We start from the raw sequence: 13805 nt of genomic DNA, 5'->3' as shown, positions 1-13805 counted from the left end.
GTACCATGTAATGTACAGCTTTTTTTTCTTTACGTTAGATTTAATAGTTAATACACAAAAGTATGACTACTCTTAATAGTTAATTTTGAATTTTATTGAAAAAAAAATTTTTTTTCAAGCACATAGTTAGTTGTTATGTTAGTTTGTTAAATATGGTATTTTAACATAAACATAAAATGTGCTTATGTGTTATTTACATAAATACTTAATATTCAAACAGATTGATGAAGATGAGCCATTGTTTCTCTCTCTTATCAATGATTTGTTTCCTGGTATTGCAATGGACAAGAAGGGATATCCTGATTTGGAAAAAGCTATATCAGAATGTATCACTGAATTGGGATTAATTAATCATCATTTGTGGTCCCTAAAGTTAATCCAGGTTTTGAACTAAACTTTTTTGACTACATATTCAATTCTTACTTTATTTAATAATTTGTATAGACATATCATAACTTATTTTGCTTATGAAAAAAGCATTAAAGTATACGTAGTTACTATGACAAAATAATGAAAGTAATTAAATCAAAACTATTCAAGAAGAAAACAGAAGCACAAAATTCTTCTGATTTCAAGTAATCTTCAGTTCTTCAATTGCCAAACTTTTGAAACCTTAATTGCTTCTGGTCAGTAATTATCACAAAGTTATTAAGTGTGGAAGTGACACAAAACTGGGTTCAAGAATGTCTTGCAGTACTTGAGGAGTTCTTGAGATTTTCTAGAACATTGTTCTTTTGTATGAATAGAAAACCACTTATTGGTGGAACCATGCATTCCTCCTCACAGCTAAGTCACTTGAGTTTATATTTAATAAGTTACTGTTTATTATTAGGATTGAAATAAGTTTTTTCAAAAGTTATAATTCTAAAAATAGATAAAACTACTAATATGGCTTCTCACTGTATTCAAAATCTCGACATTCTAAGAAGTTAAGGAACAAACCTTTACAAAATCATTATGCCAATGAGGAGAAGATAGATTGGAAGTTACATCATGTGGTTTGGTCAAGACAGAATTACAGTGTTGGATAGAACTGACTGGATTAGTGAAAAGACATTATTACTATTCATACCAGTTGGTTTTTTCAAATGAATGAAATCTAGCTTACACACTGAACTTTACAAAACAGCTAAGGAGGCACATAATTGCTTACTTAGATATTTAATTAACATATATTTGTGAAAAATGTCATCTTGCAAGATCTGTATTTGTGCCAAAGTACCAGCAACAGTGAAGTTACTTAATTGACAAATCGATGCATTCTAATCATCATAAATGTTCTTTTTAATTATGACACTTCTAGTTAGACTGATATATGAACTACAATGTACAATAATTAGCAGAAGTTATTGAAAATTTCTTTATATGATTTTATGTGACAAATTTTTAGTGAAGAAACTAAGTTTAAAAAAAAAAAGCATAGAAGGACTTGAAATAGTTTCCATTGTCTTAAAATTTCTAGATTAAAGAAATACTTTTGGGTATTTATGTATGATTTTTCAGCTATTCTGAAATTTAAGTAAAGTTTGGTTGGTATATCTATGGATTAAAGTCTGAAATAAAGGATTTATTTTTGAAAATCTACAATATAAGTTTGAACCAAAATGAATATAACTAAAAACGTATACTTACACTAATGCTTACAATAAAACACATTACAGCCTTAATCAAATTACATCACTGTTTATAATCATGATAATTAGTAGATTTGAGAATGAGCAGCAGTTAAGAATATTAGAGAATCTTGTGATTGCTGAACTGAAGCCACTTTTAAATCAGCAAAATTTAGTGTTTCCACTTCTCTTCAAACTGTAAGCTTATTATAAATTTTAAATAGTGTGATAGAAGTAGTTTTTATTGATTTTTTAGGTTGATTTGTTGCTAAAATTCTCCTTATTTTCTTTGTGTCAAATTTCATAACATGTTTTTAATATTTATCAAAAGAAACATAAAAAAATATAAACTTTTATATATTAAATATTAGCTTTTTTGTACAAGTTATGCATAGTTAGCATGAGTTACAAGGTTATATAATAAACCATAATACCCATAATTCAAGATTGTTGAAAGATCTTACAGAGAAAGAAAGACCTATTTGATACTTTCTATTAAGAATTTTCTGCTGAAAAGAGCATCATTACAACTTTTGAAGTCAAGGTTTTGATTTGTCTTACAAACAAACAAAACTATAAATTGTCTGTAAATAGTAGGAACTTGTGATCAAAAATATGATTATTTTGTAGTTTTCTAATGTAAAGGTGCTTCTTTAGTTTATATTTTAAATAACAAAATTAAGATATAGTTTCATATTTGTTAAAGAAACAAGTTTAGTTATGAAATATTTACTTTAGTTCTAAATTCTTTGTATATGATAGACTGACAAGGGAAGTTTGATTCCCTGTAGGCCTATTGTACAAGTCACATTTTTTATATACAAATATATAAGATATAATGTTTTATTTCATTAGCACCTTAAGACTTATGATAAAAATCTAAGAGTACACATTGGCTTTAACTCCTACATGATTTAAAATATATTGAAATTTCTGAATGATCTTACAAGTGGCATAGGAGGGTGTTAACTTTAACTTTCACGATGTATATTGCCAAACTGAATAATTTAGGAAAATACAAAACAGTCTTGTCTATAACCAGTTTTAAAGGTAATAGGAATTTTTTAAATAATTTTCCATAAATTATGTAGAATTAAAACAAAATACTTAACTGAAGCAATGAACAATATTTGATTGCTTGAAGCTGTGCAATTATAGAGCATTTGAAATGCTCTTCAAATAAGTCTGTATTTAGTATTATTTGTTCAGTTTATTTCACAAACTTATACTTTACTTTCTTATAATGATCAGAATTAATTATTTCATCAGCTGGGGTTACCCTTACTGCTAATAATATTTTCAGCCATAAACCCAAGAAAACCAAGAAGAAAACATTCTTTTTTTCAATTATGCACGCTTTACGACTATTTAAGATAATTAAATTGTTGCATTATCTTTTACCAAAAATTTTTTTTTTGAGAATATTAACTTGTGAATCACATGAAACTCCATATAACCTTAATTTGTTTTCTAATATGTAGCAATTATTTGGATAAGTGTATAATATAGAAATAACCAAGAATTTTAAAACTTAGATATCTAATTGTCTGAAGCTAAAATTTTCATGATAATTTCTATTTGTATGGCTATATAGTTATAAAAATTAATTTCAGGAACTTTGAAAACAATTATTTACAAAATAATATATACTATTCTTCAATATATATGTATAAAAATGAAGTTTTCTTTCCTTTAGCTTTATGAGACTCAGCTGGTAAGACATGGGATGATGACTTTAGGCCCAGCAGGAGCAGGAAAAACAACTTGCATCCATATCTTGATGAAAGCCCTGACAGCTTTAGGAGAACCACACAAAGAAATGAGAATGAATCCTAAAGCTATCACAGCTCCTCAAATGTTTGGAAGACTAGATGTAGCCACTAATGATTGGACAGATGGGATTTTTTCTACTTTATGGAGGAAAACGTTAAAAGCTAAGAAAGGTACATGTGTTTACTACACTTGTTAATGTTTGTAGAAACCTTTTGTGTGATTAAATAGAGAACATCTAGTTATGGAGTGTATATTTTGTTTCTCTCAAAACTCTAATTGAGTTCATTGGGAAGAAATAGTCAAACACTGATGGCAACAACAACATACTTTATTCACAAATACACACAGTCAAACTTACAACTTTAAGCTACACTAAATATCTAAACATGAAATCAAAAAGAAGCTTGTCAAGTTAAACAAGTCAACATTAAAATAAAATAAATGTTAAACAAAAGCTAACATTTAAGTTTAGCAAAATGTTACACAATCAAAAGCTATCAAAGTTAAAGTTCTCAAAAGGAAAGCTAAAAGTTAAATGTTATTCTTACAGGGGCAAACCTGGCTTTAAATACAAAACAAAATAACACCAATAGCTAGGTTTGCACATGTGACCTTTATCCACTTTGATCCAAATGCAAGAGCATGGCAGTCCCTTGATCTTTTCCCATTCACTGATAGAAAAGACAAACACCTATCTTGAAATGTCACAGACTTTCTTTTCTGTAAGAAAACATCACTAATCGCTAATTAGTGATTTTACATTTCATGTGTACCAGAAAAGAAAAAAAAACTTTAATTACTTACTTGAGTTATTTTCTGTGTCCAAGCTGACTGAAAGAAAATACAGAAAATATGTTTAATAGTTTAGAGTTTGTTTTAGTACTGAGACAATTTATTGTATGGTTTCTGTAGCTTTCAGAATTTATGTATAAATTACACGTAATAAGTATGACTAGTGGAATTCTTAACATTAGTTCATGTAGTAGTATTTTCATCTTTAAATATTAAACCTGATAAACAGTTTGAGCATTACATTGTTTTATATATAGAAAAAAATCAAATTGATAATCTAATTAGATTAGATAATTTAGATAAAAATTGATCATAGATGAAAATTTAAATGTGCTATTTCAATGATTTGTTAAGTTTACTTTACATGGGATGAAGTATTTGTTCTAACAGGTGAAAGTACTTTTTATTTCCAAGATTTGTATCTTAAAATTTATTTTGTTTAAAAATTATTTGATGGATACAAAAATTCATTGGTGACAAACATTCATGGGAAAGGAACAGAATGAAAACTTGCAGTGGTCTTTTTTTTTTCACAAAAAATAAGCAGCCAGGAAAGTATTATTTTTCTTAAAACTTTTATGTGATTTTGTTCTTAGTAATAATTATTCAACTTCACCAGAATTATTTTATATCTTTAATGTATTTGCCTCACACATAAAGTCAAACACTGGAAAATACTAGTGTCATACTTTTTCTTGGTAAAAAGTCTTTCAAAAGCAAGAAATTTCTTTGTATGAACAGTGGGACTTTGCTTATTAGTTAATCCTCTTTCATTCTTGATTTATAAGGTTGGATATAGTGTACAAGTAATTTCAGGAATGTGTTTATTTCTTAATGGCTATATAGCTTATCTTTATAGTACTTTAAAAACAATGTGACTGCAGCATGTTGTTTATCAGTATATTAAGATAATTGTTTATTTGTACAAAGGTGAACACATTTGGTTAGTATTAGATGGACCTGTTGATGCTATATGGATTGAGAACTTGAATTCTGTTTTGGATGATAACAAGACTTTGACCCTAGCCAATGGAGACAGAATTCCCATGGCACCAAACTGTAAAATAGTATTTGAAGTGCATAACATTGACAATGCCTCTCCAGCCACAGTGTCCAGAAATGGAATGGTTTACATGAGTTCCTCGGGGCTCACCTGGAAGCCAATTCTTCAGGTAGTGTGATTGAAAATAAAATAATCATAAACATTTTCATTCTTATCTAAGAAATCAGTGTACATTTATTTATGAATTTATAGTAAATTTTATAACACTCACCAGTTTGCAATTTCATGTGTACACTATTGCAAATACATGTAAGCATATTCATGTTTCCAATTGGTAAACTCTTTGATTCAAAGTAGAATTACTTTTATACATATATACTTTGTAAGTTTTAATTTACTCCACTTTTGTTTGTAGTTATTTTCATGAAATCTTATATATAATGCTCGGAGTGATGTTTTGAATCATAAATACACTTATAAAGCTTATGTTACCATAGTGAAGAAGTAGGACTAACCTACTCTTAAGCTAGCCAAATCTTATTGTGAGAAATTATTAGGATTTCAGAGAGAATTATTGTTTATAAACAGGGTGTACAACTGGTAATTCAATTAGGCTAATCATTGTGAGTTTTAAGTTTCTGATGCATTGATTTATGACATAAGTATTTCTAGTTAGTTTGGTATACTACATTGTCTTCAGTAAGGTATGTGTTAGTTAAATTATTTAGTTTTAATCTATATAGTTTGCTTACCTTTGTTCACTATTATAGAAATTATGGCAAACTTTACACTTACTTTCATTCCATTGGAAATGAAACATTTTTGTGAAATATTAATTAAAAACTATATGTGAATTTTAGGCTCGACTTTGTAAGTGGCCCTCTACAGAAGGAGCAACTATCATGGAACTGTTCGAGAAATCTTTCCATGATGCATTTGCCTGGTCTACTCAACAGTTAACATTCAAGATGGAAGTATTAGAATGTAACATTATTTCTCAGGTGCATATTGCTTTTATAAAGTTACATTTTGCTTGCATGTTAAATTGCTGGTAATAGATAGCCTAGTACCAGTTTCTTTTGAAAATTTAAAACATGAACTAGATTATTTTTTACACTGTTTATACTAAGCATATGTATTAATGTTGTATAGATATTAGTCTCTAATACAGGATAAATATAATAATTTTAATCTAACACAGCGTAAAAATAATGCCTTTCATATAAAGTTCTTACACTTTGTGAGTGAAAAGACATAGTCTTTCATGAAAATGTTTCAGTTTAATTCACCCTGCATAATTGCTAGACTACTATGCTATATTTAAACTGCAATTAATTCTTTTTACAGAGTTTTGTAGTCACAAAACAAAAACTAATGTCTTTCTTACTTTGATAATTCAATCAATCTGTTGTTCATGGGGTAAAAAATAGTTACTCATGTTTTATTATATATAATGAATTGTTGATTTGGTAATGATACAGTATGCAGAAAATGCATTAGAATTGAGTTAGGTAAATTTGTATTTTGATATTCATAAAAGTTTTGACATGATAATCGGCATAGTAATAATTTCATAAGTTAGAAAAGCATCACATTGATATAGAGTAGATTTGTGTTTTGGAAAATGTAAGTTGCTTAAGTACTTACCATAAGATTGTGGTATTTGAATACCAACAGATACAAATAAGTATCTTAGCTGTCAATCAAACCACCATAACAGTGTAAAGATGGGTAGAATAAGATTAGTTAGTCTAGAATGAACAAGAATTGTAAAAGAAAATGTGTTAAGAACAATATAAACATCTACAACTGTCTTTGAAAAACAGATAGCCTGAACACCCAATAAAGAGGAAATTAAAGAGAGACAGACACTAAGGATAAGCTAGATGAAAATTACAGAAATACACCCATCTTTTCCTATTTCAAAGGCTTTTCTGAAAACTTCCAAAGGATATACAATGAGTATGAAATTAAGACAGTCTTCAGAAGCTGCAATACAATTACAACATCCCTTATGTATATAGACTCCATAAAATTGGAGAAACAAACAAACCAACAAAAATCAGAATTCAGGAGCATAATAAACACACAAGACTCTGAAATACCAATCTTTCTGCAATAACCTTCATATCAGAGAAAAATAATGTACAATAAAATGGAATGAAACATAAGCCATACATGTGAAAAGCCTGGTGTAGGAGTCAGCAAAAATATTGATACCCCCCTCTTGAAATGATCCAAATTAGCTATTTGTTCCAAATCCCAGTGACATAAGTGCCTGGATGAATGGAGAGCACACCTACCTTTTCTAAAAAAAAACAACTCATGTTTGAATCCCAACTCCTACCATAACATACATTCATTCTCAAGGCTCCCATGTATATGGCAGCAGATTAGTGGCTGAAACATAGAATATAAACATATTGGTTATAATGATCTAATACTAATATAAATCCAAACATAATTAATAACTAATTAGTAAATAGATTTAAGTGATACAGTTGTTTATTTTACTATCACTTTGGAAACAAATCATAATATTTAACTAATTAGATTAATTTAAATATTTTCTTATTTAACATAGGCCATAACTCTTCTGGAAGGCTTAAGTCCAAGAGATGAAAGAGAAATTGAGGTGTCACAGAGCATGCTTCAAAAACTTTATGTTTTCGTGCTAATGTGGAGTATCGGGTCCTTCTTGGAACTGTCAGATCGTTTAAAGTTAGAGTCATATTTACAAGAAAACTACTCCTCCATCTTGGATTTGCCACCTAGAGCAGAAGACTCTGAAAATAGTATGTTTGACTACTGGGTAAATAGCAGGGGTAAGTTTGAGGTTGTACAGAATAGGAAATAACACTATGTATACACCAAAAGCATTGCTAAAACAATTAATATAGATTTCTATTCCATTTATTTGGAAATAAATCTAAAGTATATAGACTAAAACACATGTACATGAAAGCTTAACTTCTGATATGGGCTTACCTTCTTACACACACACAAAGTTATCAGTGCACCAGTCTATATACCTCATCAATTTTGTGCCATTTCTGAATATGTACATATCATGTTAATACTCTCCACCAATAGTATTGTGCTACCTATATTAGCACAGCTAGCTCTCTCTGCTATTCCCACTCAATCCTCCCTTTCTCGATTGACACAACATTGTTTAGATGTGTATTTTGTTGCATGTAGCTACCATTTATGAACATGCTTCTTTGCCATTTCAGTTTTTTTTTAATTTGTTTCTTGTTACCAAATTATAAGAGGGAGGGTACATACTTTTGCCCAACATCTTCACTCTATGAGTCTTTGAACTCTTTTTTTTTTCTATGGATGATTGGCTCCTGCTTGCTTCTTCCTATTCACAGTTCATAGACCACACTTCTCTGCTCTTATAAGAAGCAGCACAGGTGGAATTCCTGATGATAGTGGGGACGTCCATTCTAACCCCGTCTCATTTCGGGAGGTCTTCTTTCCAACCTCAGTCTGGCCCAGTCTTCTCCTCTTCTTCTTCAGAGCAAGCTGTTCACATGTCCCTCATTTCACATTTCTTACAGTTCAAGATGTATTTTTTCTCTTTAGGTATGTGGGCTTCCTTGGAAGCTCTCATTCCCATGTGTCGGGCTCCTATGCATTCCCTTTGGTGGACACTCCTAGCTCAGTGGAACTTCTCCTTGGATTACTGGCTTGGTGGTTAGACAGAGACCAGACGGAGGGGGCGCTGCTTACTCCATCCCATCTGGATTTACATCTTTTCACAGACTCATCTTTAGAGGGTTGGGGTTCTTACTTTGACTCCTGAGAAATTTCCAGTCTCTGGTCAATCAAGTAGTCTTCTCTCCATATCGTCATTCTCGAGCCTTTGGCAGTGTGTTAAGCTTTGTCCCACTTCTTTCCTCTCATGAGGGGTGGTGGTTGTGGTACATTCTGACATCTCCTCAATGGTCACTTATATCACAGAGCCAAGGGGTACCAAATCCAGGTCTCGGTGTTATCAGATCCTGGGTTTCCTTTCTGGGCCCACAGTCACCACATTGTGACCTTGGCTTGCTTTTTCACTGGCTCTGAATCTGGTGGTGGATCAATTATCTCCTCCTCACAAGATTCTCCTTGTAGAGTGGTCCCTCAATCCACAGGTCTTTAGATGGGTATTCTCAGCTGGGAACACCTCGTATATGTCTTCACCACCCTCTGGAACACCAACCTTCCTTGCCCATCAACTCTGGAGTGGTCACATTCTGTCAAAATTGGAGTGGTCTTTACATCTATGCTTACCCTCCTATTCAACTCCTCTTCAGAGTTCTATCCTTATTCAAAACAACTCCGTGTGTCGTCCTACTGGTGGCTCCATTTTGGTCATCACAACCATCATTCCCACTGCTCTGACCTTTACTTGTACAACCTACCTACCCTTCCCCTGTTTTGGTCCCTATTCTTTCAGCCTCAGTCTGCATTGTTCATCCAGATGTCTCCATGCATGGCTTTTGTCAGGTCAATTGTCTCAGCCCAGGGACTGACTCCACGTGTTGCATCTTTCCTTTCATAATCCATTAGACTTTCTTCCACATCCATTTACCTCAGGTGACGGTATACCTTCCACCTTTGGTTTCTTCGACATGGTTTCCATCCTTCCCACTCGCCCATTCTTCATATTTTCCTATTCTTCACCTGGTTGTTTGACAAAGGCTTTTCCACTTCGACAATGCTAGGTATCAGGTAGCCTTGTCAAATACTTTCCATTTCTCCAGGTTTCATCTGGTTTTGCCTTGCCCTGTTATTTCCTATATTTTTCCACTCCTTTTGAGTCATGTATCCTCCATGTTCCTTGATTTGTCTGATTGGAATGTCAGTGTGGCTCTTTTATACCTTTCCCATTCTTCTTTAACCTTTGTCTTCATGTTCCATCTACCATCTCTTCCTCAAGACCTATTTCCTTCTCCTCCTTGTTTGCAGATGTCGTCGATCAGATATTTCTGCCTTTAATGTTACCCGCTTCCTCTACCATTCCTTGTATGTCATACTATATCCCAACCGGTTTTTCCTCCCTCAGGCCTATGCTGAAGGCTGTAACATCCATTTTGTTAACTTCCATCTCCTACCAGTACTCCCATTTTGATCCTGATCAGCTTCTTTGTCCAGTTTGCTCCTTATGGTGTTATGTGGCATGGCCTGCTTCCTTTCAGGGTTCAAGTTCCTTAACCATATTCCCAAGATCTATTATCTATCATGTTAACTTGTTGAGTTCATCTGCTCATTAGGCTAGCATACTCTGACTTATCCATGGAAGGTCGCCGTCTCCACAACATTTCTTCTCATCATATTTTTCATATCACCATATCTTTCGCTTCTCATCTTTTCATCTGTTGGAGGAGATCATCCAGACTGGAATGTTGGCTACTCCAAATACCTTCATTGCTCATTATCTGCACAATCTGGCTGTATCTTTTTTTAGTTGCTATTGTCTCCTTTCCATAGCGATTGTACACACATCTGTTTGCCTTTGACTGGGGTAAGTCTTATCACTTCCTTTCATTTTTGTTTTTTATTTTCAACAACCCTAGTTTTAACCACTGTTAATGGGATCCCACTATATGGCAGGTGTTGACTGGTCAGGCATGCTTTGCCTCAAACCCATACTATTTACTTATTGCACTATAACACTCACTGTAGAGATGGTTTGTTTCCACAAGACCACTGATGGCATAACCATGGTTTATATATATATATGTTTCTATCGATAATTTTCACTTAGTAGTAGACCGTTACTCATGGACTTCATGAGTAAAGCAGAAGGGGGATTCCTACCCACACTTTGATTGAATAAATTGGAGTCAGTCTGCTTTTCAAAATAGAATGTGACATTCCTCCATACTACCTGCCCTTTTTAACCCCCCCCCTACATTTTTTTTCCAGCGGAGTGCACTAGTCTTTACCAATTCCCAGTTCTCAGTCACTGGGGTAGTGTACCATAGAAGTTTCCTCCTGAGTGAGTTTAGAATCTACCATACCTACTCATGATTACACACTACGTGACAAGAGGGCAAAGCTGGTTTCCCTTTTCCCCTGGATATTTTTACCCAGGTTGACAGATGTCAGTTGGAGCAGGTCCAGCCTATGCAGGATTCTCCTTGTAATACCAGATTTGGGATGGCACAGCCCTATTCCTACAGTCATGTGTAGTAGAGGCCTCTCTTCTCATTAATTCCAGTTGCAGGAAGTTCTTTCCCTGCTTCTATTGTTGATTTTGGAAGACTTTGCTTTGTATTATCTGCAATAGGACGTATGTACACTGTTCCTGTGGTTGAGCTAATGTTCCATGTCCTCCTCGTAATTCCAGATGTAGGATGTCTCTTCCCTGCATTTACAGTTGAGTGAGTTATGATTTTGTTCATAATACCGGTTACAGATATTACCTTGTTCTTATGGTTGAGTTGAGGCAATGCCACATCCCTGTAATGCAGTGTTTGGTTTGTTGGACTTCTTGCTCCTATGGTTGTTTTGGGAGTTTGTCTGGTTTGGGGTGAAAGCTCACTTCCTCTTTGTAATTCCAGTTGCTTGATGTATGACACTCTGTTTACTAATGGTTGGGGTTGATGTGTATATATATATAACATGGTCCATATGCTTTATCCACTATGTTGATGTTACAATATTTTTATTTCACCCTCAACCTCCTAATCCAAGGATGAGTTATGGAACCTCGTCTGTCCAGTTAAGGTTGTGAATGTACATAGATAACACTGTTTATATTTTACTATGGATTGCACCTCTCATAACAAATTACACTTGTACATATCCTTTTTTTTCTGCCTGTGTCAGATTAATTACCTACATACAGGGTGAAAAGCATACCTGTTCCAAAAGTAGTGCAGTACCCCACAAGTGTGCTTCATTTTCATCTCAGAACACATTCGTTCATTCTGGGTGGGCACTTTACACTTGGTTTAAATTATGTGCACCTACACTGACCCCTCCACCTTTGCAGTGTGGGATTCTAGTTTTGCGGGAGACGAAGTTAACATTTTTCTTATGCTGAAAATGTATTTCCAATAGGCACTTACCTCCTGTCACACACTTCCCACTCATTTTCCATATTGCTGGTGTCCTTCTTTTGGAGCCTGCCAATTTTTGAAAGTGAGGATTGAGTAGGAATAGAAGAGGGAGCTAGCTGTGCCAATATAGGTGGCATAATACAATTGATAGAGAGCCCTACATTTTTTTTTGCAGTGTTTAGAGGGCAGAAAAAAATTGGGATAGCTTTGTGTGAGAGGGGCAAGTACCTATCGGAAATACATTTTCAGTGTAAGAAAAATGTTAACGTAAGGCCATTAGTTTTCCCCAACATTATTGTGGATGATTTACATATACTGAAAATCTAGTCATCAGCAGATATGCTTCATATTTCTTTTTAGTGTTAAAACAGCTGATCCATGTACAAGTGGTTGTTAAACATAAACTTTAATGATTGCACTTAACATTGTATGTGCTCTTTGGCTGATATTTTTAGAACCAGTGCCCTTATGATCAATGCCAAACAATATTTTAAACAAATTTCTGTCATGATACAGAAGCAAAATTTTATATGAATTTAGATTGTTTTATTTTCTTATGGCTTGTAATGTATTTTGTTATCAATCAACTGTATTTTCTAAAAATTGTTTTACGAAATTTCCTTTTTTTATCTTATAAGGTTTGTCTGTTTTTTTAAGAATTAGATGGAATACATTAAAAAGTGATAAAATTACTTTGGAGAGTTTTAATAATAAAATATCAGGATATACTATTGAGATACAACTTTCTTGGTCATTAAAATATTACCTCAACAATTTATGGGAAGTTTTTATACAGTATTAGAAATAATTATGAAAAAGATGAGGGAAAAGAGCATAAAAGACAAATGCTACAGGAATGCCACCCCATTATCATGTGAAAATGAAATAAACCATAGTACAGTCAGATCTTGATAGTTAACACACAGTGATTGGTTGTCACCCAACCACTCAGAAAGTGCTACCCAAGTATAAAGCCTATAAAATTATAGGTAGTCATACCATGCCTAGCAGTAGTAAGTGGAATCCAGTCATGACTCAAGGACTGAAATATTGCATGATAAGCATGTAAAAAATTAAAGTTTTTTCTGGTCAAGGATGCTCCATTTGAAAAATTGTGGCAAGACTCTGTTGCGTCAGCGAGGTCACGTGACTAGTGTCACGCCACCTATTTTCTAGAAATATCCTGCTCCTTCGTGAATGTCCTAGCATTTACTAGATATATGTTTGTCTGGTATATATATAAGACACTCACAACGTGACAGGATAATGTGTGCAGGTAGTGAGTAATTGAACTGCAGTCAGAAAGTATTGTTGAAGTTAACGTTCGTTGCTAAAACATTTCTTATAGAGCGACTGTTGAAAATAAGTGTATCGGTAAAGTTATATTCAGAAAGAATAAACCAGTTTTATTAAGTAAGGACTTGTGTCGCTAAAGTTTTGTCGGAACGAAGTTACGGAAAATCAATTAACGACTGGAGATGTAACAAATTGGTGTCAGAAAGTGGGATAAAAAAAAAAGAAGAAGAAAAAGAAAAAATGGAAACGAGAAGCGGCAAATCAAAC

The 13805-nt window shown here is 33.1% G+C and overlaps 1 protein-coding gene across 1 annotated transcript in view; it reads left to right on the top strand.

The window, feature by feature from the left end:
- LOC106473113 (dynein heavy chain 5, axonemal-like) overlaps positions 1-8038 on the top strand; it is a 46533-nt gene extending 38495 nt beyond the window's left edge. Inside the window, exons 17-21 of the mRNA XM_022401611.1 lie at positions 221-382; positions 3310-3556; positions 5109-5350; positions 6042-6182; positions 7766-8038. Of these exons, the coding sequence (XP_022257319.1) occupies positions 221-382; positions 3310-3556; positions 5109-5350; positions 6042-6182; positions 7766-8038 (1065 nt within the window). The remainder of the gene's footprint in view (positions 1-220; positions 383-3309; positions 3557-5108; positions 5351-6041; positions 6183-7765) is intronic.
- The last annotated feature ends 5767 nt before the right edge of the window (positions 8039-13805 follow it).

The sequence above is a fragment of the Limulus polyphemus genome, unplaced genomic scaffold (assembly GCF_000517525.1).
Source record: "Limulus polyphemus unplaced genomic scaffold, Limulus_polyphemus-2.1.2 Scaffold5895, whole genome shotgun sequence".
NCBI classification, from domain to species: Eukaryota; Metazoa; Arthropoda; class Merostomata; order Xiphosura; family Limulidae; genus Limulus; species Limulus polyphemus.
This window is presented reverse-complemented; position numbering and strand designations above follow the sequence as displayed.